At 42.8% G+C, this 24,726-nt stretch overlaps 1 protein-coding gene across 3 annotated transcripts; it reads left to right on the forward strand.

Moving 5' to 3' along the window:
* The first annotated feature begins 1,342 nt into the window (after positions 1-1,342).
* Positions 1,343-23,667, forward strand: LOC117902775 (G1/S-specific cyclin-E). Of its 3 annotated transcripts, none has more exons than XM_034814369.1 (6): positions 1,343-1,731; positions 8,876-9,008; positions 12,773-13,133; positions 20,392-21,650; positions 21,723-21,948; positions 22,031-23,667. In XM_034814369.1, exons 2-6 carry the CDS (start codon positions 8,989-8,991, stop codon positions 22,319-22,321), a joined length of 2,157 nt encoding a protein of 718 aa, XP_034670260.1. In that variant the 5' UTR covers positions 1,343-1,731; positions 8,876-8,988; the 3' UTR covers positions 22,322-23,667. The 3 variants fall into 3 exon arrangements, with proteins under 3 accessions (XP_034670260.1, XP_034670259.1, XP_034670261.1); XM_034814368.1 differs by lacking the exon at positions 1,343-1,731 and adding an exon at positions 3,101-3,284; XM_034814370.1 differs by lacking the exons at positions 1,343-1,731; positions 8,876-9,008; positions 12,773-13,133 and adding an exon at positions 19,893-20,140.
* Positions 23,668-24,726: the final 1,059 nt, after the last annotated feature.

Here is a 24,726-nt window from a genome sequence, read left to right on the forward strand (position 1 = left end):
AACAATATAATATAAAGTATAATATAAAATGCTGAATATTCAATTTAGAATGATTAAATACCCTAATATTGCTTAAAAACTGCAATAAACTGTGAACAAAATGAAAAAAGTGCGACGCTCGCGTTCAAGCAGAACGGCATAATATACTTTTCAGGATATTTCGACATCGCAATGAAGTGGTATATTTTCTAAATGACAGCGATCGATCAATCCGCGGCCAAACAAATCGAGAACAATTTTATAGGATATATGGTATATGGTGACAACAAAGAGGTATATTTCGGTGTATTTCTGAGGGTCGTGCGGTATATACACCTCGCAGCCCGGGAAATCTTTGAGTGTAAATAAAAATAATCAATTGCCGATCTTAACAGTCGTCACGAATACAGGATGACCATTTAAGGTATATTATATACTTTTCAGGATATTTTGACCACGAAATTGAGTTCACTGTATATTTAAGTTGAATTCCATCCCCACTTACGTATTTTACCGTTGGCAACAAAATTTGTATGGACCAGCAACATGCTGTGAAAAGTGAGCAGCATGCTACGAATACTAAGCAGCACTGTTCCCCAACATTTTTCATGGAATGAGCAACATTAGTACCTTTGGAGGGAAGGATGTCATCGAATTGAGAAAATGAAAATGAATTTCTAAATGAAAAAAACAAGTAAATCTGCGTTGGAGAGATATCTTAACAAATTTTATTATGTTTAAGAGCAGCTTTGAAAAAGAAGTGTTAAATAAGGGAATCAGGGTACAGAAAGGAACATACTACTGGGTGGCCAGCAACAAATTTTCAAATAACGTAACAAAACATTCTAGAAACGTAGCGTTTATCAATTTCGTTTTTTCCTAAACCTTTCAGCTAAATCGTTACTTTTGTAAACAATCCAATAAAAGAGTCAAGAAGAGTAGGCCAATCTTGTGGCGAATGTATTGTACAATCGTATAAAAATGTAGTTCCACGACTGAGAGTCCAAGTTGGATGGCAATATTAAACAGAATATTAAAATCAAGTAAATACATATGGCATTGACCGAGACCGATTAACCTTCTGTTGACCAATGGGTGGTCGTGGCAAACTAAGAAATTAATGAAACTTAAAGATTTTTAACGCAGTTTAGCTGAATGAAACGGTGCCCATTTGAATTTATTCGTAAACAGGGGGGATGGGTGGCTACAATAAACATTTACAAGCAGTTTTATTTCACCAATTTGGACAAAGTGTTTACCTATTTAAAAGGCGGGCGTTCAGTGTGTTAAGTTTGAACAGTCACTCGAAATGAGCCATGCATTCATATTCGCTGTAGCGATTAAATACCAAAAAAAAAAAAATAAATAAGAATAATCAATTGCCGATCTTCACAGTCGTCTCGAAATTTTGCAGATTTGAAATCGTTATATCGCTGATCGTTGCGAATTGGGTGTAAACAATTCTTTGTGTTTTACCGCAGCGAACCTTGGCACGGAATTGAACAAAAGTTGGAGTTATCCGCTAAAACTGTCAAGGAATCTGTCTGTGCTGCTGCTGTGCGTGTGTTGTATGTGTGTGTCTGTGGCGGTGTGTGCAATTTTTTTCATCATTCAATCCGCGTGTGTTTTGTGTGTGTGCCCCCGAGAAACGGAACGCGTGGCCCAGGACAAGACAAGACAAGCCGCAAGCCTCCAGTGCAGCATTAGATCAGAAGACCACACCAGACCACGTCTTTGCGGCCGTAGAAACAGGTGAGTGCTTGTGATCTGCGCTGCCACCTGGCAGCCGCACCGCACCGAGTCGCCGCAGGTGCAATTCAATCCCCGAGCGCCAATATGACCCCAAACTTCAGTTCGGCTTCGGTTCTGCTCTCTTTTTCGCCATTCCATCTCCTACAAGATTCCGTTGCTTTTAATATTTTTCCTGAGCATTATTCTACGAAAAAAAAATCGTCGACGTCTCTGCTCACGTTTTCGACTTTTTCATGTGCCTCTGCCAACGTCGTTCGCCGCTCTCTCTCTTTCTGAAAGAGACTCCTCTCAGCTGTCAGTGCTGTCAGCAGCGGCGAGGCGACGTCGCGTTCCCGCGCGCGGGAAATCGCGAACTTTGGTTGTTGTTATTTTCATCAATTTTGCAATGATTTTGATTATTTTTAAAGAATCTGATTCTGTATGCTTTCGGCCTTCGAATGCAATTAAGAAAATAGGTGGATCCATTCAGATTGGGCGCGTAAACGAGTCTCAAAGTTGGTGCCAAAAACGATGAAATGGTAATCGAGGACAACAACAAAGTCGCTGCGGTTTGTTTGTATCTCAATTGGCGTTGCCACCCAGTTGCTAAATTGGTTGAGTGCGATGGTATTATGCATGCTATTTTAAAATATTAGTTAAAATCGGTACATTTCGTATATTTTAGTAAAAGTTTTTGGCTCTTTTTAAATATTGTATATTTGTTAGCAGATGAGTGTTGAAATAATTAGCTTTACATGTGTTTTTCTTAGGATTTTAAGTAATTATTGTTGCACAAAAAAATGTTTAGACATTTTTTGTTTAGTACAATACAATACGCATTCGAGGCACTTGGAAAAATATAGAAAAATGTCGAAAATGTATATCAATTTATATAAAAACGGGTCCTTTTTTGGACGTGATGGCATCCCACTCAGCTGTTCTGGACTACCAGCTGATTGCCACATACCTATAATGAGAGAGCGACGAAACACACGCACACTTTAATGTGCAGACCTGAAATAGGCTGCCTCGGCCCCCTTTCTGCCCCTTGTAACTGGCATCCACTTCCAACTTCTCCAATTCCCTTCCATTCAATAAAATTCTGCCACCAGCGGAGTGGAGTCTCTCTTTCTCTGTCTGTGTCTCAGCCACAGTCACATTCCTTTGTGCGGCTGCTTCGCGCGGGAGACTCTCTCTTTCTCTCTGGTTCTCTTCCAAATGTCAGTTGAGCCACCAGCAACATCAAGCTCTTGCGCTGTGTGGTTGTTGCATTTTTTGGCGCTTCGGATCAGCTTGTTTTGGCGCGTTCCTCTTGCACACTCGCCGCAGTCGCTACCGCTGTCGTGCTCTCTCCCTAGCTCTCTCTGAGTCGCTGCTGTCGCTGTAGTGTTGCCGTTCCACCAATTCGGGTGCCTGCCTGATCACACTGTGGCCGGCGTGACGACGACGACGTAGAAAATTTTCGATTCTCGAGTGCGCACGTTCAGAAAACCCTTTTCAAATGCCAATTTCTTTGGAAAAACTGCAGAAACTGTTTTTCCCAACTGCCGCAGCGACTGCCCCGGCCGGAGAAGGTAAAAGTATTGCACAATTTCCTCGATAAAGTGGTGCAAAAAGTGAAAGAAAAAAGTTCGAATAAAATATATGACGCGCGTGCGAGTGTGCGTGTGTGACAAGTGTGTGTGGCGGGGGGACGGACAGAATCGGTAAAGATCCGACAAAAGTGTATGTGTGCTGTTAAACGGAGGGCGGGATAGCGGAGTATGGTGCGGTGGCGGCGGCGGCTGTCGTCGTGTCTTTGCATTTTTTTTCTGCTACAAATACAACAAATCAAAAAGTCAAAAGTGCCGAAAAATGTGATATTAGAAATTGAGGAGCCGCCACATATTGCCGTGTGGGAGAACTGTTGCAAAATTTTAAATAGTATCCAAATAGAAATTGAACGGATGAAAAGTGTCAAGTGTCGCCAAGTCTTAAGTATGCCAATTGGAACTCCCTAGAATGCATGCGGTTGTGAGTGTGTGTGTGTTTGTGTGTAATGCAATTGGGACTCTCCATGGAGTCTTCAGACCCATCCTTATGCATTGACTAAGGTTTTGGGATTTCCCAATATAGGAATCCAGTTCAGTGAACTGCTGCTGCAGTTGGCAACAGTTACGTGCAGATGCTGCGGGTGCCACACCGCTGATCTGGGCTGGGGCTCTACCACGCTCTGCCACACCGCAGCACAAATTATGCGACGATCGAACCCCTTTCTAATCTCTCACTTGGAGTGTTCCCGCTCGAATTGCACTTTTTCCCGCCATTCGCATAGATTTTGGGCGGTAAAAACAAAAGTGCGCCAGCCAAACGCCTAATTCGCGCCACTTTGTATTTCTCCATTCTTTGGCGCTTCCCTTTCCCCTGCTCACAGACACCAATACACACAGAGGCCTCTAGAAATGCGCTCCGCTCAAATTGAGAGAGAGAGAGCTGCTTCGTCGCTATGCTCTCTTCTCCCTGCACACACACTCACACCACGAAACGCGCTCTTCCGTTTTATTCATTCCAATCAGAACAACGAGTTGGCGGTTGCTGTCGACGCGGGCAGTGGCGCTACAGAGCGGTGGCAGCAAAGCGAACAGAGACACCGACTGCGCTGGCGGGAAAAGTTGAAAACTTGACGAAAACCAAGCAGCAAAGCCAGAAGAATGAGTAATAAAGCGCATGAAGAGAAGCAGTAGAAAAGGGAGAACACGGAGAATCGGTAGAATAAGCAGTAGAGAGGCAGAAGCAAACACAAGACAAAGAATTATGTCAAAAGTGGCGCAAAAAAAATATAACATGTATCTTTGGTATTAACTCTATGTACACACGAGAGAAAGAGAGCGAATGGTCGAGAGGGGAGCGAGTGCTGTCCAGAACGGAGTTCATTGATATTTTATGTCTGCTTTGCTCTATTGTTTCCCCCTCTGCTTTGCTCTCCGCCACTCCACTCCACCTACCCACTTACCTGCTACAATTTCTTTACTCTTTGCCGTTGTTTTTTTTTGCTTTTCGACTTTCTTCTCGTTCTTTTTGTGAGCTTTTTTGCATTCCCTGTTTTGGGTGTGTTTTTTTTCCAGCAATGCTTTTTGCGCGATTGCTTTTTAGCATTTTGCTTTGTACTTTGAAACTCGTTGAATGTGTGGTCTGTGGGTGGTGCTGTGGGGTTAAGACAGATGGCACTTGTCGATGGGGTGGATTTCTGTATACATAAGAGCATTCGACAAGATGTCTATCTACAGTGCGAAGATTCTACGTTTTAATTTTGTTATGATCGATGTTCAAGGCAAAGCAGGAACATTGGCTGATTATAGTCTACCTTAAAAAGTAAAAAAAAATCACTTCCAAGAACCATCTTCAAATCCTGCCAAGACGACTAAGTCATTGTGTCTGTCTCTCTTTATTCACTTATCAAATGCCATTTGTAAGCGCTCTTCAACACTTTTGCCCCTTTTTGAAGGTTACCCAACACTTTCCCCACTCAAGTGCTTCTTCCCACCTACATGTATTACTTCCATCAGAGCTGAGCGGAGGCGGCATCCAATCAAAGGAGTTGCTTAAAACAAGAAAGGCAAAAAAGCAGAATCTCATTTGTTATATTTTCTCATCAGACATGCACACATCCCTCCCTATAGATATCACCTGTGCCCATATTAACCCGAATTCCTGGTAAAATACCAAAAATATTTCTCAATTACAAGTGCAGAATGTTTCACAAATATTACACGGACCATAATATCCATCCATTCAGCCAGGAATGGAATCCAACGATGAGTTGTGAGTACCTCCCTATATGGCAATGGCCAAAGGCATTTTTCATTGTCTATAAATTTCGTTGTTGTTGTTGTTGCTGAACTTATCGAAATGTATGCCGCATTTTTGTCGCTTCGGAGGAGCTGCATCAGACAAAATCGAAGCTGGAGAGAGAGAGAAATCAGAAGACGAGAGTGAGGAGTAGAAGCCGTACGGGAAGAGGGAAGAATCAACAATGATAAACAGTTTCCAGTTATTCCCAGACAAACAAAGGATAGTCCAAGGGATTGGGTGAGGAGTAGGAGGTGGAGTAGTGTAGGGGCGACAGGACGCTGGCCACTTGAGCCGGCAATGGGCATCCTTTTAGACGCTGCTAAATATAAACTAAATAATCAATTGAGCGCGTCTCGTTGTCCTAACGGCTACTTCAAGGCCGTCAATTCCAGGAACTGGAACGGCGCTGGGTCCCAGGTCCAGGGTCCACGTCCATTGAAGAACTTTGATTCTGTCGCTCTCTTTCCAGTACACTGGACTCCATCTCTATCTCTCTCCCTCTCTATCTGTGGCTCTGGATCGTCTCTACTTTACTTTCACACGCCGTTGCCCTGGCGGCGCTCTAAAGATGCAGACATATGTACGTACATACATACATACATACATATGTACATATGTACATATATCTACATACATAAATACGCATGCGCAGGAGAAGACCGACCGAATGAATACCGACCTCTCAGAGTCGGAGGGAGTCGCCGGCAAAGTCTGAGACGGCGATCGACTTTCCTGTTTTTATTTTTTATACTTTTTTGCGGGACTTTGAGTTTGTTCGTTCCAACTAATTGCAAGACCAAGAAGATGTAGCCAAACCGCAACAAAAGCAACAACAAGAGGAGATGGCAGGAGGAGGAGGAGTAGCATTGGCATTGACGACAGACAGAGACCCACACACACAGAAACACACAGATGCATGTGCATTTATCTCGAGTATCTCTGGAATTTATCTCGTCCCAAAATGCATCTCTAGCACATACACAGACGGGCACGCACTCGGCCAAAAAAGGACGTACAAAAATTGCAGGCCCCAGACGACGACGACGAAGACTCAAGAGGCCTCTCGGATATCTCGAGACCTGTTTTTCAGTATTCAGTACATACAGACATATTTACCTACATCTTGTACATACGTATATATTTTCGTATATATTTTTTTTGCGCTCTCCTTTGCGCATTTTGCGCATTCCTCTTCGTTTCATTTGCCTCAAGTTGCAATGCAGCATGTTTCTATGTATGTATGTATGTATCTGTGTTTGTATCTCAGTCTCGTCTCTACACATTTTGTATGTTGTTCATGTTCCATTTCCTTGTGGGAAATCTTTGGATTTGCCAAACATCTCATAGATAGTTTTCCAGTTAAATCCGTTCGGTGTTTGTTTGAATGACCTTGGAACCACGAACCCGACCCGACCCGCACCGACTCTTACTCCAGCATCGGTTCTCTAATTAGGCACTGGAGAGGAAGGAAGCCCCTGCTCTATTCAGAACATTATTCATATTTGTATACCTGTTGCAACGCCGCGGAATTCTCCTTAAATCCAGCGACCCACGGCGCAGTCGCCTTTTCGCTTAATCTTCATTAGACGGTACATCGGGAATCGGGGAATCTGGTATGGAATAAGTTGTGATGAGTGTGCTACGTGTTCCTTGTCTGTGGGCAGAGCTTGCAATTAGTTAGTCATTTATTAATGTTAGTCGCAGCTATTATTTGGACAAAGAAAATAAAGTAATTTATTTCAGGGTGGGATAGGTACAGGAATCCCTTGTCAACAGTTTGGTAAAACGCTGAGATACAATCTCGGGTTCTAGATTATTAATCAACTCGTGTAAAATGCATCTGATATAGAATTTACCTATACTATAATCCCGAATTCCCACACATCACATTTTATAGTATGAGAACGTTAGTAGATCATCGTTAGATCACACAAACTAATTTAGCAAATGCTTTTCCAGGTTTTGCTATTGTTAAAGAGGGTTGAATATGAGTTAAGGGAAGAAGGAATCCAATTAATTAGAAGGCATATCCGCAATTAGTGTGAAAATGATGGCTGAATAGAAAGGACAAGCCAAATATTGTGCATGAGAAAACTCGGGGAAAAGGCAGCCCAAAAAAGATCGGCAAAAAGTGAGGAAAGTAGAGAGAATGCATTGCATAAGAACAAAAACAGGAAAATGGGCGAAAGAAAGTCGTAAGAAAGCATTCGGATATGGGGTAGGAAAATAGGTGTCGGAACTGAATGGCAGACCGAAGGGAGGAGGTCCATAAATCGTGGCAAATATAACGCCAGGCGGCCCATATGTCACACAGTCGAATGAAAAGAATATAAAAAGAAGGAAAAGGAAAATAAATGAGGGGAGAAAAGCGAGGAAGGAAACAAGGAAACGCGACAGGATACAATTAGCGAAGGGGGAAGTCAATTGAAGTTACAGCACAGCATTGCAGCGACGCAGAGACACACACAAAAACACAAAGAAATGAGGAATCCTTTAAGGGGGGAAGAACTCTATCAACAGCTGCCAGAGCCGTACGCTCCACTCCACTCGGTTCACCTGCCCGCATCATCATCAGGCAAGAAAAGCAACAGCAGAAGGCCAGCCAGCCAGCCACCAACTCTAGCCACAACAGGTGCATCGATATCAATAGACAGGGAAGACAGCGGCAATGGCTCCTACTCGATATAATTAAGCGTTGTAAAACCACTAGAAAATACCAGTTGACGTTGCGCATGCGCCGTTCGAAGAAGCACCTGACACCGCCACGACAGGAAGAGCCAAAGCCAGAGGGAGAGACCTAAACTAAGGGCGAAGGGCAGCTGATCTCCGTGCGGGCATCAATCGAGACTCGTGGAAATTCTATTAACAAAATAAACTGACCATCTACCTGCCCGAAGATGATCCAATCCACGGCAACTCATAGTCTTCTAGCTCTGTAATTTGAATATCTTCAACACATTGAGGAATATTTACTCTGCCACTCTGCTGTATGCTAAAAGCGAAAATTTCTTATATTGTTTTTGGAGAAAAACTCACGTAAACAAATTTGTTTTGGGTTTTCGAGGCGAGTAGGAAACTCCTCGACCACATGCTGCTTGTGTGTGCTAGGTCGCTGGCTCTCCGCTCTTAGAGGATCATATGTTGTCAGATCCCCTGCTATAGATAAAACGGGACTAACTGTTGAAAGTCGTAAAAAAACTCTAGAAAACACGAAACATGTGATGGGCATCGTCTCCTTCTCATGTTATTCCCGGTCCAATATTAATTCTTTATTTTATTTTATTTTACTGTTGATTTATTTTAAATATTTTGTTTTTATTTGTATCATTTCTAGTTAATCTTTTAAATCCTTAAACTTTTTCAACGCAAAATTCTGCCTCCGACGAGCCAGTCTTCACGGAAGATTCAAAATTCCTAACCTCAACGGCTTCTCGAGGCCGTACAATTATGGGTTTATATGACAAGAGGTAAGTGTTTCCCGTGTGCTCTGAATATCCATTCTATAAGCATATTTAGTTTGTACCATTTTGACGTTTATATAACAATAAAGAATACATATTTATAAAGAGTTATTTACCCGTTAATATCATATTAATTGTCTTTCAGGCTATATAATGATATCATAATAGCATAATAATGATAAAAATATGTTTAATGGTCAATATTAAACTGCAAACTGATTTACTTTTTGGCTTCGACGGTTTTAATGGAATTGTCTTGTAACTAGTCTAGAAATGCATTGTACAAGTCTGTTCTTTGCTAACCAACACTGGTTTCGAACATTGTCAACTGCTTCTTCAACGTCATTTGAAGCTCTTGAACAACCTGCATACTTTTTGTTTGCCTTCTTGCCTTGCTCTCATGTATTTCCTTTTCCCATCAAACGTTTTTCGAGACTTCCATTTCCTTTGGAGTAACCAAAACTAATTAACACCCTACATGAAGGCCAAAGAACAACATCCCCAGCACCACTTTTGTCTCTAATATCAAACGATATGAGCGACTCTCTCTCGACTTCCTGTGGCGACAAGACTTACTTCCTTTTTACCACTAACTATCCTGGTAGCCAGCAGCAGCAAACCACTCACTCTTTACAGTCAGTTGTCTCTCTTTAATTCGTTTTACCAAAGTGATGTTTATCTAATAGTATTTTCGTAATAATAAATTGACAGAGCCCTGCCATGGTTATGCGTGAATGCCCCCTGGTAGAGACTAGAGGCCCGCAGGAGCCTACAGTTCCTACTGTTCCTGGATCCCAAGTGCGATAATCTAAAATGCATTTTCACTGTCACTACGGAAAAGTTATCGAAAAGAACCCGAGCAGATGGCTTTGTAGGTGTTAAAGTCGAGACCGAGCGTTCCATTGCGTTCCGTTGATAACCAAGTGTTGTCGCGGCATTCCTATACACTCGGAATTCCTTTACAGGACACTCACTCTCTCTGTGTGCAGCAATGTCCTGCGTGTGATTAGTAAATAATTGCGCGCGAAAATGTCATTAGAAAAGTGTTTAGTTGTGGGACGGTTCGGTTTTGTTGAGGGTTGCACCCCGGGCAAGGGTCGCGGCCAGTGCCAGGGGGGGTTGCATCTACATGCTGATAATGTTGTCATAGCGCACACTTTCTGTGGCTTTTGGCCGTCATTGGGCCAGTCAGTCATGTGTCCTGGCCAACACCAGGACAACAATTAATTGACTTTAATATGTTTGACCCTCTATTTTGATGTTTTGAATGTTGTTGGGTGGGTGCCAGCGACTGCGCATAACCATAATTGCATAATTGCCTAGTCATTTGCTCATGTCAGATGCTCGTCCCCTCGCTACATCATCACCCATGCCACCCTCTTTTCGGTCATTCCGCGATCATTCCGATCACTTAAGTGATAGTCCATTTTATGGACATATTTCGTAGTCCAGGAGTACCGAGGCAACATGTGTGCCGCATAATTATGGGTATTTGTTGCGAAACTATAACGGAATTTGTCAAAAATGTAACCTCTTTGAGGTTATGATGTGGGGGGAACGCATAGCGTTGCATACTTATGAGCGGTGCGTTTAGCATAAAGATGGTTATGGTCGGAAAAAGTATGGGAAAGCCTCTCGATAGATGCACAGTATTGGTCGTATTAGAGCCAATCCAAACTGCACAACTAAACGTTCAGTTTGTGCTGGTTCTATCAGTCAAAAAGCTTTTCTGTATCCATTTAAATCTATTTCATTTCATTATCTTTAACCGGAATTCCTATGTTGGGGTAATCCTTTATTGCGTTAAAATATTTTTTAAAATGATTTTAAATGGTTCAAAACATAATCTTTTTAATCAACGGATCTCTCTCTGTGCAAGTTCTATACATGTTCCTCCCAAAAGGCTTACAATGGTGGATAAGGCATCATCGGGAATGTTCGATACAAATGTATAGCATCAGCAACAAACAAATTGGTTTCCCCTCGCAGCTTGATATAATTTATCATGTGAGAAAGATCGATCCTTTGATACTATTCCCACTTAATATGCATTGGAGGGTATTCCGGGAATGCGTACGGTCTTACGGTATTTCTCTCTTATCATCTCCGACTGGCAGCGGTACGGCACCCCAAGATAGTGCCTTTACCCCCAGCTGCCATTCGCTACCTACAGCAGAAAGCAGAATGAGAAACAAGATTTCAAGCCAAGCCGCAAAAGGGAAAGGGAACGAAAACTTTCACCAAGAAATGACAAATTTCAGTTTGAACCTTTAACCAGAGAGATGCAAGAACCCTGACCCCGTGAAAACCCACCAGACAGAAAGAAAGGATAGAGAAAGGATGGATGGTAAGAAAAAACTTCATCCACTGTGTGTACTGTGTGCTGCACGTACACTCCATTAGTTCTTCTTCCTTTCTCCACATTCTACGAGAGTAAAACGCGACATTTCTCGCCATAACTCATTTTTAAGCGACTCCATTTCCTCGTAATTTACTACGTGATTACTTTTTCTTGTTCATTAAACCATTAAACGCGATCGATAGTGGAGGGCCAAACCTTGACAAGGATCAAAACAGGCAGCCTCAATACCACATAACCAATCACAGTCCTCTGGCCAAGGAGAAATGGCTTAAGCATTTGAATTTATGTGCAGCAGCCCTTTTTTTTCTGTTTCGTTACTGTAATCGCGTATTCCCCTTTTCACAGATTCCTTCAGATGAACCCCCGACCTCGACACCTTTTGTCGGTCGGTTTGGTCTCAAGGGTTAGATTCCACCTTTTGCTCCTTTCCTCAAATTGCAAAAATTTGCGCAACGAATTGCTTGAAGTGCAGTTTCTTACTTGAGAGGCAAAAGATCGGAGAGGAACATCTGCCTATCGGGGAATGGGAAACCAAATTGAATGGAGGGAAACTCTATGCGCCTGGGCCAGCCTCCTCAGCACAGCCTCTTGCATTATGCATAATGTGCATGCAAATTTGCCAAAATTGCTCAATAATCTTGAGCAAGGAAAAAGGGTCCACTCCACAAGACAGACAGCGAGGAAAAGGCTTTCTTTTCCTTAATAACGCGCCCTCGATCCCATTTGCAGTTCCCTCGATCAGTCATCTCGATTTCAATTTCCCGGATGTTAAATATTAATGTATCCCGTTGGGTGCCTCAATCTCGAGTCTAGCATCTACCATCCTCCATTCGGCGGAGGCCGTGTCAAAATTCAATGAATTTATGTTTCGTTTGTATCTATTCTACGCCCCTATGTCGGTCGTATACGATTTGCTCGGCAGCTCGTATTGAATTTCTCTTTTATATTTTGCAAAAATCAAAAGAAATTTTCGACTAGTCCCCAAAAAAGCGGGGGGTACAGTGATTCGGGATTGGTTGAATATGTGCTATGAGAGTGGGTTGCATCGGTTTTTTTGTTATTTTAAATTCCACATTTCTTTTACATATTTTTATTTTCATCGACAACTTATTTGTTTGTATTCAATTTAAGTGAGGACGATGTTCTATTGCAGGTTGATGCACAAAATATTTTCTTTAACTGCAGAAAAACTCATTAAATACTTTGAACCAATGCTAATTTAATTTTTAAATCATTGTATAAACAATTAAAAAAAAAACTCCCACGCAACATGAATAATTTGATTTATTCTCCTCGCATATGCGAAGACTAAATAATGAAAATCTATTTCTTATTCATACACTTTTTCCAACATCGTTGTACCACTGTTATAACTAATCTTTCTCATTCTACTTTCTCTCATTTGCAGTGTTTCTACTACCAGCAGCACTGAGCCAAATGGAAGCGTAGTCAGAATCGCCGCCAGCGCCAGCACCGAGGAAGCCACCAGCAGCAGCAACATTGTCGTCGTCGTCAACAGCAGTAGTAGCAGCAGAAGCCCAGCTCCTCTGTCATCAGCATCAGCCTTGTCTTCGTCCTTGGCAGCAGCAGGAGCAGGAGCAGGAGCAAGAGCTTCCTTTATAGCACAGAAAGAGCTCCCTGGAACAGAAGTGGAGATGTGCTCTTGTGATAATCAAAACCTAGCAACATCCGCTGCGAATGCAACAACTTCCAATGGCATTAAACGTAAACGGCGTTTAAGCAGCAGCGACTCCAATGATGATGCAAAGGTGAGCCACCAATCCCCCTCTCCCCACTGCTGCACAAACATATAGAATATTATTTTGTGTCTGCGCCTGGGTACTCGCATGAGATAAGTTTTATGAATGAAGTTGCATTATCAGAGCACATGGTGACCTCGTTGATTGGCGCAATCTTATCAAGGAAATGCCTAGAATGAGGGAGAGCCAGCAGCCAATGAATGACCTAAACGATCTTGGAATATTTGTACATATAAAGTACGATGATCAAGCTAATTTGATCTGTGGATCTGTGTGGGTGTTTGTTTTTGGTTTTATTCAAAATTGATTTGATGATCTTCTCATTCATTCAAAATAATAAAATATAAACATACATAAACATATGGCCAACAAAGATACTTAATAATCCCTATTCGTATATATTATTTTCTGTAGTTTAAATTGAAATTTGTAATTTTTGGAAATTACACATACATAATTTTGCTTTATTTTTTGGTAAAAGAAAACGTTCCTAGAGAGCAACCCATTCTCTTTGAGTTATTGTCTGACTTTTTCAATGTTTTCTCTCCTTTCGTATGGTTTGGTAAACGATATTTTATTTGTTATTTGCCTTTTGAGAGTGTAGTAGCCCTTTCATGGCTTCCGCTGATGCTGCTGCTGCCGATCCTCATTCCTCATTAGATCTCTAGCCAAATATGCCGTTGGGCACGTAGACAGCTCCTTCTGGGCATACAAGCGCTCACACAATGCCAAGATGAGCCCAAAAATAAACGCTACTTATGCGGAAAAAGGCTCTTTTGGTATCCTCGGTAGAAGTCAGATCTCTGCGCTCTGTGCCTTTGGCTCTCAAGTAGCTGCAATCAAAGCCAATGGAACAATGGCTTCTCTCTCTGGCGGGTCTCGTCTCGCGTCTCCTGGCAGCTCTTGGCAGCTGTGTTGGTGCAAAGGATTTTTTGGAAGTAAAGAGCAGGGCAGCAGCAGCTCCCCTCAACGTGCAATGAACTTGCAGAAATCGAGTTTGGGTTGTTTTTTGCACTGTTTTCCTGCCGCTTGCTTCCCTACCAAACAAACAACAAATGTCATTTCATCCAGGCTAAAAAAACTAAGGCAAATGTCTGGCCCCCTTCATGATGTAAGGGAATTCCGAGGGGTCTTGGGCACTAGTACGAGTACGAGTATGTTGAGCATATGCACGAAAGGACAAAGGACAGCGGCAACGGCAACGACAACGACAGCGACGTTTCGCATGCGCGCACACCTTGAGCAGCGTCACTCTCTCGCTCCTGGTCTCTGCGAAACACCAGGGGTGGTTTCCTAAGGATTGGATTGGACGGACCTTAAAGTCAAGGCGTCGCGCAAAACGTCCGTTAGGGCCGTAGGAAGTATTTGAAATTGCGATAGTTATAGGTTATTCATATGGTAGCTTGAGGCGCAGCAACTAGATCAAGACGATGGGTAAGGATGGGTAAAGGGATATGGGAAAGGGACTACTGGAATGGGACTCTCTAACCACAAACACGAATGTGCCAGAGAACGAGCGAGCCTTAGAGAGGGGTTCAGCGGCAACGCCTTATCCTTTTCAAGGATCACTGCGTTGGCTGCCAAGTTTTTCCATTTTTCCTACCTTGCTCCTTGCCGTTTCCCTAATTTAATATTCATCGAGACGACATTTGTACTGCAGAAGATGTTACCGTTCCGTAAAAAGTGGTCGGTTGGTCGCTTGCATTTTGCTACCCCGTCTAGGGATATTATCCTTATGCAAATGTGTGTCCCGTTCCCGCTACCGAACCGAGACTCCAGTCCTGCTCATTAGATTTCCGTTAAACTTTTATGCAAATCATCCTGCTTCTCCGCCTCTTCCTCCTGCTCCTGTCGGATGTCATCTGCGTTTGGGATGCATTGGTATTCCTTTTTTGCTTCCTTGAAATATTATACAATATTTGTTTTGCTCCTGGAAAAAGGATAAGAATTTTAGTATTATTTTACCAATTTGTCAGTGTAATGTAAACCCCTTTTTTGTTTCTTTCCTTTTCTTTTGCTCGAAGCATGAAATCGCTGAAAGTTTCCTTTCTTTTTTTGGGAAAACTTCATTGTTTCTTTTCACCGAAACGAGACAGGAGGGAGGGCAGTGTTGGGTAGGGTTGAGGTTTGCCTGGGCTGCAATCAAGTGCAGGTCTTGATTTCTGTCAAGTCAGTTCCGCTGGCATTGTGGGAAATTGATTTCAAGTTTTAGCATAGGATCACCCTAAGATTTCATCCCAAAATGGGATGGGTTTCCACGGACTCTCATGTTCTCTGTAGCTCGAAGTTTTCTGTAATTTTAAAGAGGATTTCATTTAGCTAACGGGTAAACAAGAGTGACAAGGATGCTTTCTGTAATGATCTGTTTTGAGATGACAGATCTCAATCGTACGATAAGAAAACGAGTTTGAATTTAAGCCAGCAGAAAGATTCGTCAGCTATCTACGCTATCGAGGATCTAGAAAGCAATAAGTACTATGTAAATAGATAGGTGCAACAACAGGGATTGCATTCGTCTTCCTAGGCAGTAGCTCTCCGATCTGCAACTGTTGGATTTGCGACAGAGGATAAGACATTCATCATTTATTATATGCCTCAGCTCCAGCTTTAAATTCAGTCACAGACAATAATCTTTACAGATTTGTCTGATGTCCTTCCCTAACATTTATCATTTCATGTTTTCGTATTCAAAATTCATTCTGTGGTTTATCCTTTGTCCACTTACGCTACGATCCTGCCCGTCCTCCGCTGGGTTATGCTTTAATTTACTTTCGTCATGGATCTAACCAATTGCATGATTAATTACAATCCGTCTGCCTGTCCGAGTGGGTTTCTCCTCCTCTCTGCACTCATGTTTCTGCCGGCTTGATGAAGATTTCCTGCCAAGTCACTGGCAGGACAACCGCGAAAGGATTGTGTCGGATTAACCCCCCTGTGGACACACTGACCAGAGGTCAGTTTTTGGTTTGCCTGGAAATATGAGTGTTTGTTATTGTCCTTCTGGGACATGTATCCTCTGGCATGTTGTTTGCATATCATTTATTACAAGAAGAGCAGGAGCAGCGGCCTTATTTATAATTTAAAATAATGATCATTAGGATACATGTAATTTGTCAAAGAAAGAAGACAAGATATTTCTTAATTTTTTGTTGAAAGAAGATTTAAATTCAGCGGTGCGCACGTTCTTTGCTTGAGGCTCGACTCAAGACGCACAAGCGAACACTGCAAAAGAGAATTTTCGAAAACAATATACATTGCTTGTGCCTTACACCGCACATTACTGCTCTCCAGCTTCTCTAATAAGAGTTTTTTGTGGTTTTTATTGGACTGCTGGCATATTGATTCCCAGAAATCTCAGTTTATCTCCAACTGAACAATTCCTCTCTGTAAACTTCAACCGCTTGGAAAAATATTAACAATTATCACAGAGCCATTGAAAGTAGAGAGAGAAAAAACTAAACTAAATGTTATTAAAAAGGGACTTGGGGGAGAAGTGAAAAGAAGGAAGGTACAAATAATAAAACGAAACAACAATGCTGAATATTACACGGCAAAGTTACACCTGGTCCTGGTCCTGGCCAGGGACAGGGACGGGGACGGGGCAGACCCACGCCAATGGTAAAACGATCGACGCGACGCGGTGAAAAAGAAACTAAAGGTGTTTCGGTTTCGAGCAGACGGCAGACGAAAGATTACGACACATAAGCGCAGGACTTTGTAGGGTATGAGGAAGAGCAGCGAATGTCAGCACAGCACAGAGGGAGACCCAGAGAGAGCGAGAGTGAGAGACTCAGAGTGGCAGCAGCAGGAGAGTAAGAGCCACACAATGGGGCATTGAAGGATATTGAGGTTGACGACGAAGTTGTTGTCGCCTAACAATTGCTTTTCTTGACTGTTTTGTTTTACTGCTGCCCAAAACTGCTAGAAGATTTGGATAAGGATTGTGGCATTGCATCATCTGCTCCTGCTGCTCCCTCCCAGTGACATTTCGAGTGATGTTTTGGGTGCCCTAAGCAGCCAAGAGAGAGAGAGATCAGTTCATCATCAAGTGACATCAAATGCAATCGCAGTCGCAGGGACAGCTGCTACCATCGTTGACTACTAGACTTTGGCAGAGGAGAAATCCTTGAATCGGCTTAAGGGCAACAACCCAGTTTAACCCTTGTTAAACTTAAGATGCAACCCTCTCTGCTCAGATGGTCCAGATTCAGTTCCAGCCCACATTACAGTTCACTAATTTCTCACACATCATCTCATAAAATTCCCAAAGATGAGAACAATTCCTATACTCCATCCACGCTTGACCAGATCACGATTCCCCCCCCACCACAGCCCCTGGCAGATGCAATGTCCACGCACCAAAACGAATGAAAACCGAAAGGAAAAGAACGGAATGTAATGTCCATTGTCTGTGGGATTGTCCATTGGCATTTCTTATGCCATTGCACGCTTTGATTTTAATTACATTGCATCTGGGGTTCCTTGACATGTGTCCATTTCCATTACCATTTCCCTTTCCACTTCCATTTGCGATTGCCATTCTATCTCTCTCCCTCTCGCTCGCTTCTGTTACCTAAATCATCTCTCCCTTCAGAAGAGGGTTGCTTGTTGTTCGTTACGTTCTTGCATTTCCCTCAAGAAAGAATAAGAAATTAAATTTGTCATGCGTTTGCGGACCTTCCTGACTGTCGTCTGATGCAAAAAAAAAAAAAAAAGTATTTACCTTGGAAATGTATCTTGCTACAGAGAGGGGATCATGTCGTTCAAGGAAAGAAAGAAGCAACGGAAGGCAAACCTACTCAAACAATTAAAAGTGTCACATAAATATCGTAAAATTCCCTCATTTTTACGCAACAAATTATGTGAAAATCTTTAATGAGCATCTCCATATGGAGACGGAGGGATAGATAGACAGAAGGGAGGTTTGGCTATAATATTGATAAGCTTTTACGATGTGTGAGATTGCCAGTTATGGAATTGAACATTGAAACATATCCCCAGAGATTGATATGTGCAAAATTTTGATAAAATAAATACATTTTCAATCACGGAAAAGATCAATTTCAGTCGTTAACTTGGGGACTGCCTTTAGAAATTTTATTTTATTGCTTCTATCTTGAATATTTCTGTATGACAGTAAATTAAGGGTCAGATCTTGAAGTGTTATTGACCCAATCTTGGATCTCGATTTTCGAGGGCGATTTTTAAAGGCTTCCAAAGGAAAGCACTACATACTCTTGCATGATTTGAATTCCGCTCAATCCTACAGAGATCCTTATATGCATTCTTTCATAGATTTGTATGGACTTTCTGATCTTTGCTTCTGTATTCGATCAGCTGCCGTTGAGAACAATGGTCAAGATTCTTTCCTCTGCCGTAATCTTATGACTCACTAGGGATTCTGTGCGTTTCTGTGGTTCCCATTCGCCTTGCTCTACATTCGACTTTCGCAACGCCCCACACGAATTGTCGCTTGGCCTTCCACCCTCCTGTCTTGGATGAAGATGAAAGATAAATTACTAGAGAAATAGCTCCCCAGATTGAATAGATTTTAGGCGCTGCAGCCGCCTCTGGCAGCTCGAGCCAAAGACGGACATAAATTGTATAAGTACTCTCTGTAAATGCGTCTAGGTAGTGATTTTTCCAATATCTTCGTCTACCTGGACACACACACACGTAGGATTTGTTGACAAAAAATAATTGTAGAAAGGATCAGGGCCGCGTCAGTGGGATTTGTTGTTGGGCTGATAAACACCCAGAGGCGAAAAATGCACTGCAAAAACAACAGACAGGCAAGGCCCAGGCCCCACGGAATGAACGAACCGAACGTCTCAAAGAAAAAGCCAGATCTCCGGTAAGGAACTACCCTTAACAGCCGTAGAGCGGTAGAGCAAGCGAGACGGGAAGACACTGCTTGTCGGCCTTTATTCACCGTTCACCGCTGTGTGCAACGCTGTCGTGAAAGCAACCCCTATTTCCAGGCCGTTGCATTCGTTGAGCAGGATAACGACGATCAACGATCGGAGTGGTGTTCGGTCGGGGGGTTCGCTCGGGGATCGGCGATCTGGAACGAGGGACGTCTAGCTCAGTTGCACAGCGCCAGTCAACGCGTTTGGTACACACACAATCCGCTCAATCCGGCTCTCAACCCGGGCTGACCAGAACAACAACAGACATCTATATGTATGCCAAATACATACGACCAAAAAATAATTGACTAAAAAGAAACACAAACCAAAAATGATACGCTGCTAAAAGAGGAGCAGAAGAGGCGGAGACTGAAACCGAAAAATAAATACTAAATATTCTGAGTGCAAAAAACTAATTTAATAACCGGATTTGAACAAGAGATCGCCTCACCAGCCCAACAACCAAACCAACCAACAACAAAATAAACCAACCAACAAATTGTTTTCAATGTTATAACACACGAAAATTATTTGCACTTTTACACATACCAAAGAAACAGCAGAACAACCCAAAATTTCAACCCAAAGACTGCCACGATAATCGAGAATCATCGACGCAAAAAAGTGCAATAACAATTGTTGTATTGATTAAACCAAAAAGAAGGAAAGAAAATCCAACCAAAACGTGAAACGATCCCACGATCACCAAGAGAGAGAGCAGCCCAAACCAAAACAAAGTGTTATTGTTGTACCTCTATACGAGCGTAGTCGTAGCCGTAGCCTTTATCCTGTATCCTGTATCCCTTTGTGTGCCGTGCCGCCTACACTGCACTCCACGATTTCTGACTAACAGTTTATCAAGGATTAAGAATTTTGACAGGCGTGCCCACATAAATCTTGCCAACGCTGACCGTCTGCATCGCTCTCCCTGATCAGTGCTGATCTGATCCTACATTTGCTAATTGTATTCGAGACACGTTTCTAATTCCGCCGCCATCCGTCTGCGCGTGTGTGTGTGTGATCCAGTTACTGATTCCTGAATATCCTTTCTACATTCTCGTTCATGTTATTATGAAGTTGGAACAGAAGCGTAAATTCATTGAAATGGTAATGATTGTTTTTGAAATAAATTCTATCAGTTTTGGTTGAAGATTTGTTGAGACTTTTCTCACTTTTCTCGAAATTCTAAGAAGAGATCAGAAATGAATTCATGAGTGATTTAAAGTATATTTAATCTGACGTACAGATTAACAGATTCATTTTTAACATCATTAAATAGTCATTTGCTTTGGAATATGTTTTCTACTCAATTCTAAATAAATAATATAAATATTTATTTGCGCTCTGCTTTATTTTAGGATCCCGAACTCGGCTTTGAGCCACCATCGGCTAAGCGGCAACAGCGCCTGCCTGCCATCTATGGCAGCGATCAGAGCAGCAATCTCTCCTCGGTGGCCTCCTCTGTGTACACCTCACCTGGCCAGAGCACCCATGAGCTGCTGAGCATACGCAGTTCGCCGGCAGATGAGTTGCCGGAGGCCACGCACAGTCCGCTCCCCGACAGCCCCGATAGTCCGCCCAGTCCGGATCGCGGCTCGGCCAAGCAGGCGCCCGTTGTAGTGCGCTATGCCGTAGACCAGGCCAGCAGCAACAGTCTGGCAGTAGTGACAGGGCAGCAGGAACCGCAGGAGGAGGATGATGATTTGCTGGATGATAGCTGCGAGGAGTCTTCGTACGGCGAGGAGGAAGATTTGGAGGAGGAGGATGACGAGGAGATTAACTCGTCGACTATTTCGCCTGCCTCCTCAGGCGGCAACCTTCCAATGCCGAGGTATGGGTCCATGCTATTCGACATCGCATGTGGCATACCACAGCTCGAAGAGTACTCGGGCCTGAATTGCATGTCGCCGGCGGTGGAGACCTCGCTACGTCAGTGCCCCCTGCCGGCCCTGGCCTGGGCCAATGCGGCCGATGTGTGGAAGCTGATGTGCCATCGGGACGAGCAGGATTCACGTTTGCGCAGCACAACAATGCTGGAGCAGCATCCGGGCTTGCAGAAGCGCATGCGGGCCATCCTTCTGGACTGGCTGATCGAGGTGTGCGAGGTGTACAAGCTGCACCGGGAGACCTTCTATCTGGCCGTTGACTACCTCGATCGCTATCTGCATGTGGCACACAAGGTGCTGAAAACGCACCTGCAGCTGATTGGCATTACGTGTTTATTTGTCGCCGCCAAGGTGGAGGAGATCTACCCGCCAAAGATCGGCGAGTTTGCCTACGTCACAGATGGCGCATGTACCGAGAGGGACATTCTGCAGCACGAAAAGATCCTGCTGCAGGCCCTCGACTGGGACATCAGCCCCATCACCATAACCGGCTGGCTGGGCGTCTACATGCAGCTGAACGTGAACAACCGCACCCCGGCCTCGTTCACGCAGATCGGCAAACAGAATGCCACCGAGAAGGCGGCCGATGATGCCTTCATATATCCCCAGTTCTCGGGCTTCGAGTTTGTCCAGACCTCACAGCTGCTGGATCTGTGCACTCTCGACGTGGCCATGGCCAACTATCCGTACTCGGTACTGGCTGCGGCCGCCATTAGTCATACATTTAGTCGGTAAGTTCAATTGCTCTTCCTCCGAGCAGAGATGTGAAGTTTCTAACTTGGTTGCCCTTTTCTGCATTGCAGTGAGACGGCCCTCCGTTGCTCCGGCCTGGACTGGCAGGTGATCCAGCCCTGTGCTCGCTGGATGGAGCCCTTCTTCCAGGTGATCTCCAAGAAGGCCGCCTACCTTCAGGTGAATGAGCAGAACGAGCAGGTCAGCAATAAGTTCGGACTGGGCCATGTCTGTCCCAACATTGTCACCGACGATTCGCACATCATTCAGACGCACACCACCACCATGGATATGTATGTAAGTATCGCTCAAGAAGACGTTGAAAACATATGGTGGGCTCTTGCGGATAGTTGCTAATCTATAAATTCGATTTTTGCAGGATGAATTGCTGATGGTCCAGGATGCTATACACGCGATGCGAGCCCGCACCCAGGCCTCGCCGGCCACAGCGCTGCGCGCCCCGGAGAGTGTGCTCACGCCGCCCGCCTCTAGTCACAAGCCCGACGAGGAGTTGGGCGATGAGGACGAACCGTCGGCAAGCAGCAGCAGCAGTAGCGCCAGAAAGAGCAGCGGAGCCATCAGTAGCTCCACCTCCTGTCACGCGTCCCATCGCGAGAACATTGCCACAGCTGGCAGCATAATGGCTGAGAGCAGCAGGGGCAATCGCTGAGAGATTCAGCTCAAAAACATCAAACACCACGCCCGCCCACACAGTTTTTACGTTAAGTGTTTCTTATAATTAAATTATTTATGTTAAGTGAAAAGTTATTAGTTGCCTAATTCCTATGCTAAAAAATATTTAATTTCAAATTCTGCAAGCGCCCCTCCCTACTTTTTTTTGTTTCTTCGGCTTGATATTTTTTTCGTGGCCTGATTTTTTTGCTCAGTTTAATATTTAAATATGTGTATTTATCCAAAATCATAAATATAATCTTAAATGTACACTCCTAACTACCTACAGATACAAATATGCATTGAGAGCATATAGAGGAAAAGTGAATAGACCCTTAGATTCTAATAAGGCAAGCCGAAAGCTTACTATATCCACAAATGAAACAATAAGAGATTGGAAACCGGAATGTATATGTACATAAATTGATGTATATATACACTCTATGAGTAAATTTGTTGACCAGCGATCAGATCCTGTACCGCAGAGCCAGAGAACCAGTCAGAGTCATCCACTCATCCAATCACCAATTAATCATTAAGCGCAAGATTAACAATACTAAACTGACGGAGAAAGCGATGGCAGGAAACGCAATTCACTTGACTAATCAACTAAATCTAGTTTAAGTTGAGGGAAATGTCAGAACTAGAACCTACATATGTATATGTAGAGGTAGTAACTAAACCGACTAATGCTAAGCTTTGCATTTCCATTCAACGATTAACCCAACCAACAATGAATCAAACAAAGACAACAAGTCCACAGCTGACATGGAGTGATAATGAGTAATGGCATAATTGAATCATACAACATACAAAGCACAAAATACACGAGTACATGTATATCCTGAATCCCTGAATTGAACACAAAACTACAGAAAGAAAAAACTGTAAAGAACATTTACTTACCCATTACATGAGTGCACAAGTAATGTAACATTTTTTAATTTAGACTAATTTGCCATAATTTGCTAAGCAAATAAATCCTGTATATAAAGAAGAAACAAACACACACGAGCACACGCACACAGAAATGCGCGTACCGACAAAACGCTAACTGAAACGCATATAGTATATTATTATATAAGTTTAGAATTTCCATATACGGCTACGATATGTTTTGTATATTGAAATATTGAGGGAACAGTGCCCCGTTAGAAAATTATTATTAGTTGCATAGTTTAGGCATAGATAACATTAAGTGTTCATACGATTAAGGATGGAATGAAAACCGAAAAAACACACAAAAACAACGACTAAAAGAAAGAAACAAAAGCAAAAAAAAATGTATCTATTTATGTTTTATTTGTAGTTTTTAAAGGCAATATTCATTTGATTTTAAACAATTTCACAAGTACGCTTATACCCCATTGATTCAATGTCAATAAAACAATCCACACCGGATAACATATTAATAAACTATGAAAGTTATGTTGAGTTCAACGAATAAATAAATTAATTCTTGTAAATACTAATAATTGAAAATTCTGTGACTTCATTTGGGATATGCACTCCAAAACGCTGTGACAATTAAAGCTGCAACTGGATCGCATTTTAATTTGAGTTGAGTTTAAGTGACGTCAAGACCTTTTCCCTCAACAATTGATTTTTAGGCTCACATCGGGAGCTTCGCTCCACTTATTATTAATGTATTTAAATTACTAGCATTTATATCTAGCAAGATATATCTTTAATACCTACTTTATTTTTTTGGAATACCCCAGCATTGCCTATTTTGATCTTGCCAACAAACTTAACATTCTGCGACTTTGGCCTCGTCAAGGTTGTTTTCCTATACAGTTTTCCTATTTCCAAGCTGATTTCTGTATATTTAAAAAAAATTTGTTTGTACTTATGGAACTCTTTTTATGCCCGGTACTGGAAGAGTAAACAGGGTCGCGAAAGTGGATGTACATATGTACATATGTAACTCACAGAAGGAAGCGTTTCCGACCCCATAAAGTGTATATATTCTTGATCAGCAATTAAAAGCCGAGTCCATATCGCCCAGTCCATATCGTCTGTCTGTCCATCCGTCTGGCCGTCCGTCCGTCCTTTTGAGCACCTAGTACTCAGAGACCATTAGAGATGTGGCAACCAAGTATTGCATCCAGTCATAAATATTTGAAATTTTGAAATACACTTGTAACACTGTGAGCATACAGCCACCTGGATGCCAATTTTGGTGGCTCTAGCTTTTATGGTCTCTGAGATCCAGGCGCTCAACAAGACGGACGGACAGACGGACATGGCTATATGGACTCGGCTATTGATGCTGATGGGGTCGGAAACGTTTCCTTCTGTGCGTTACATACATCCACCTTGTGCACAAATATAATACACCTTATTTACTCTTCGAGTATCGGGTATAACAAATGAAAGAATAAATCGATATCGGAAAAGACA

This window comes from Drosophila subobscura, chromosome U, assembly GCF_008121235.1.
Source record: "Drosophila subobscura isolate 14011-0131.10 chromosome U, UCBerk_Dsub_1.0, whole genome shotgun sequence".
Classification (NCBI taxonomy): domain Eukaryota; kingdom Metazoa; phylum Arthropoda; class Insecta; order Diptera; family Drosophilidae; genus Drosophila; species Drosophila subobscura.

Bases quoted from the DNA above. Each gene is read 5' to 3' on its own strand.
- LOC117902775 (XM_034814369.1), top strand. From the start codon at position 8,989: ATGGGTTTATATGACAAGAG. The intron at 9,009-12,772 runs GTAAGTGTTTCC...TCTCATTTGCAG, and splicing joins ATGGGTTTATATGACAAGAG to TGTTTCTACTACCAGCAGCA. The intron at 21,949-22,030 runs GTAAGTATCGCT...CGATTTTTGCAG, and splicing joins CCACCACCATGGATATGTAT to GATGAATTGCTGATGGTCCA.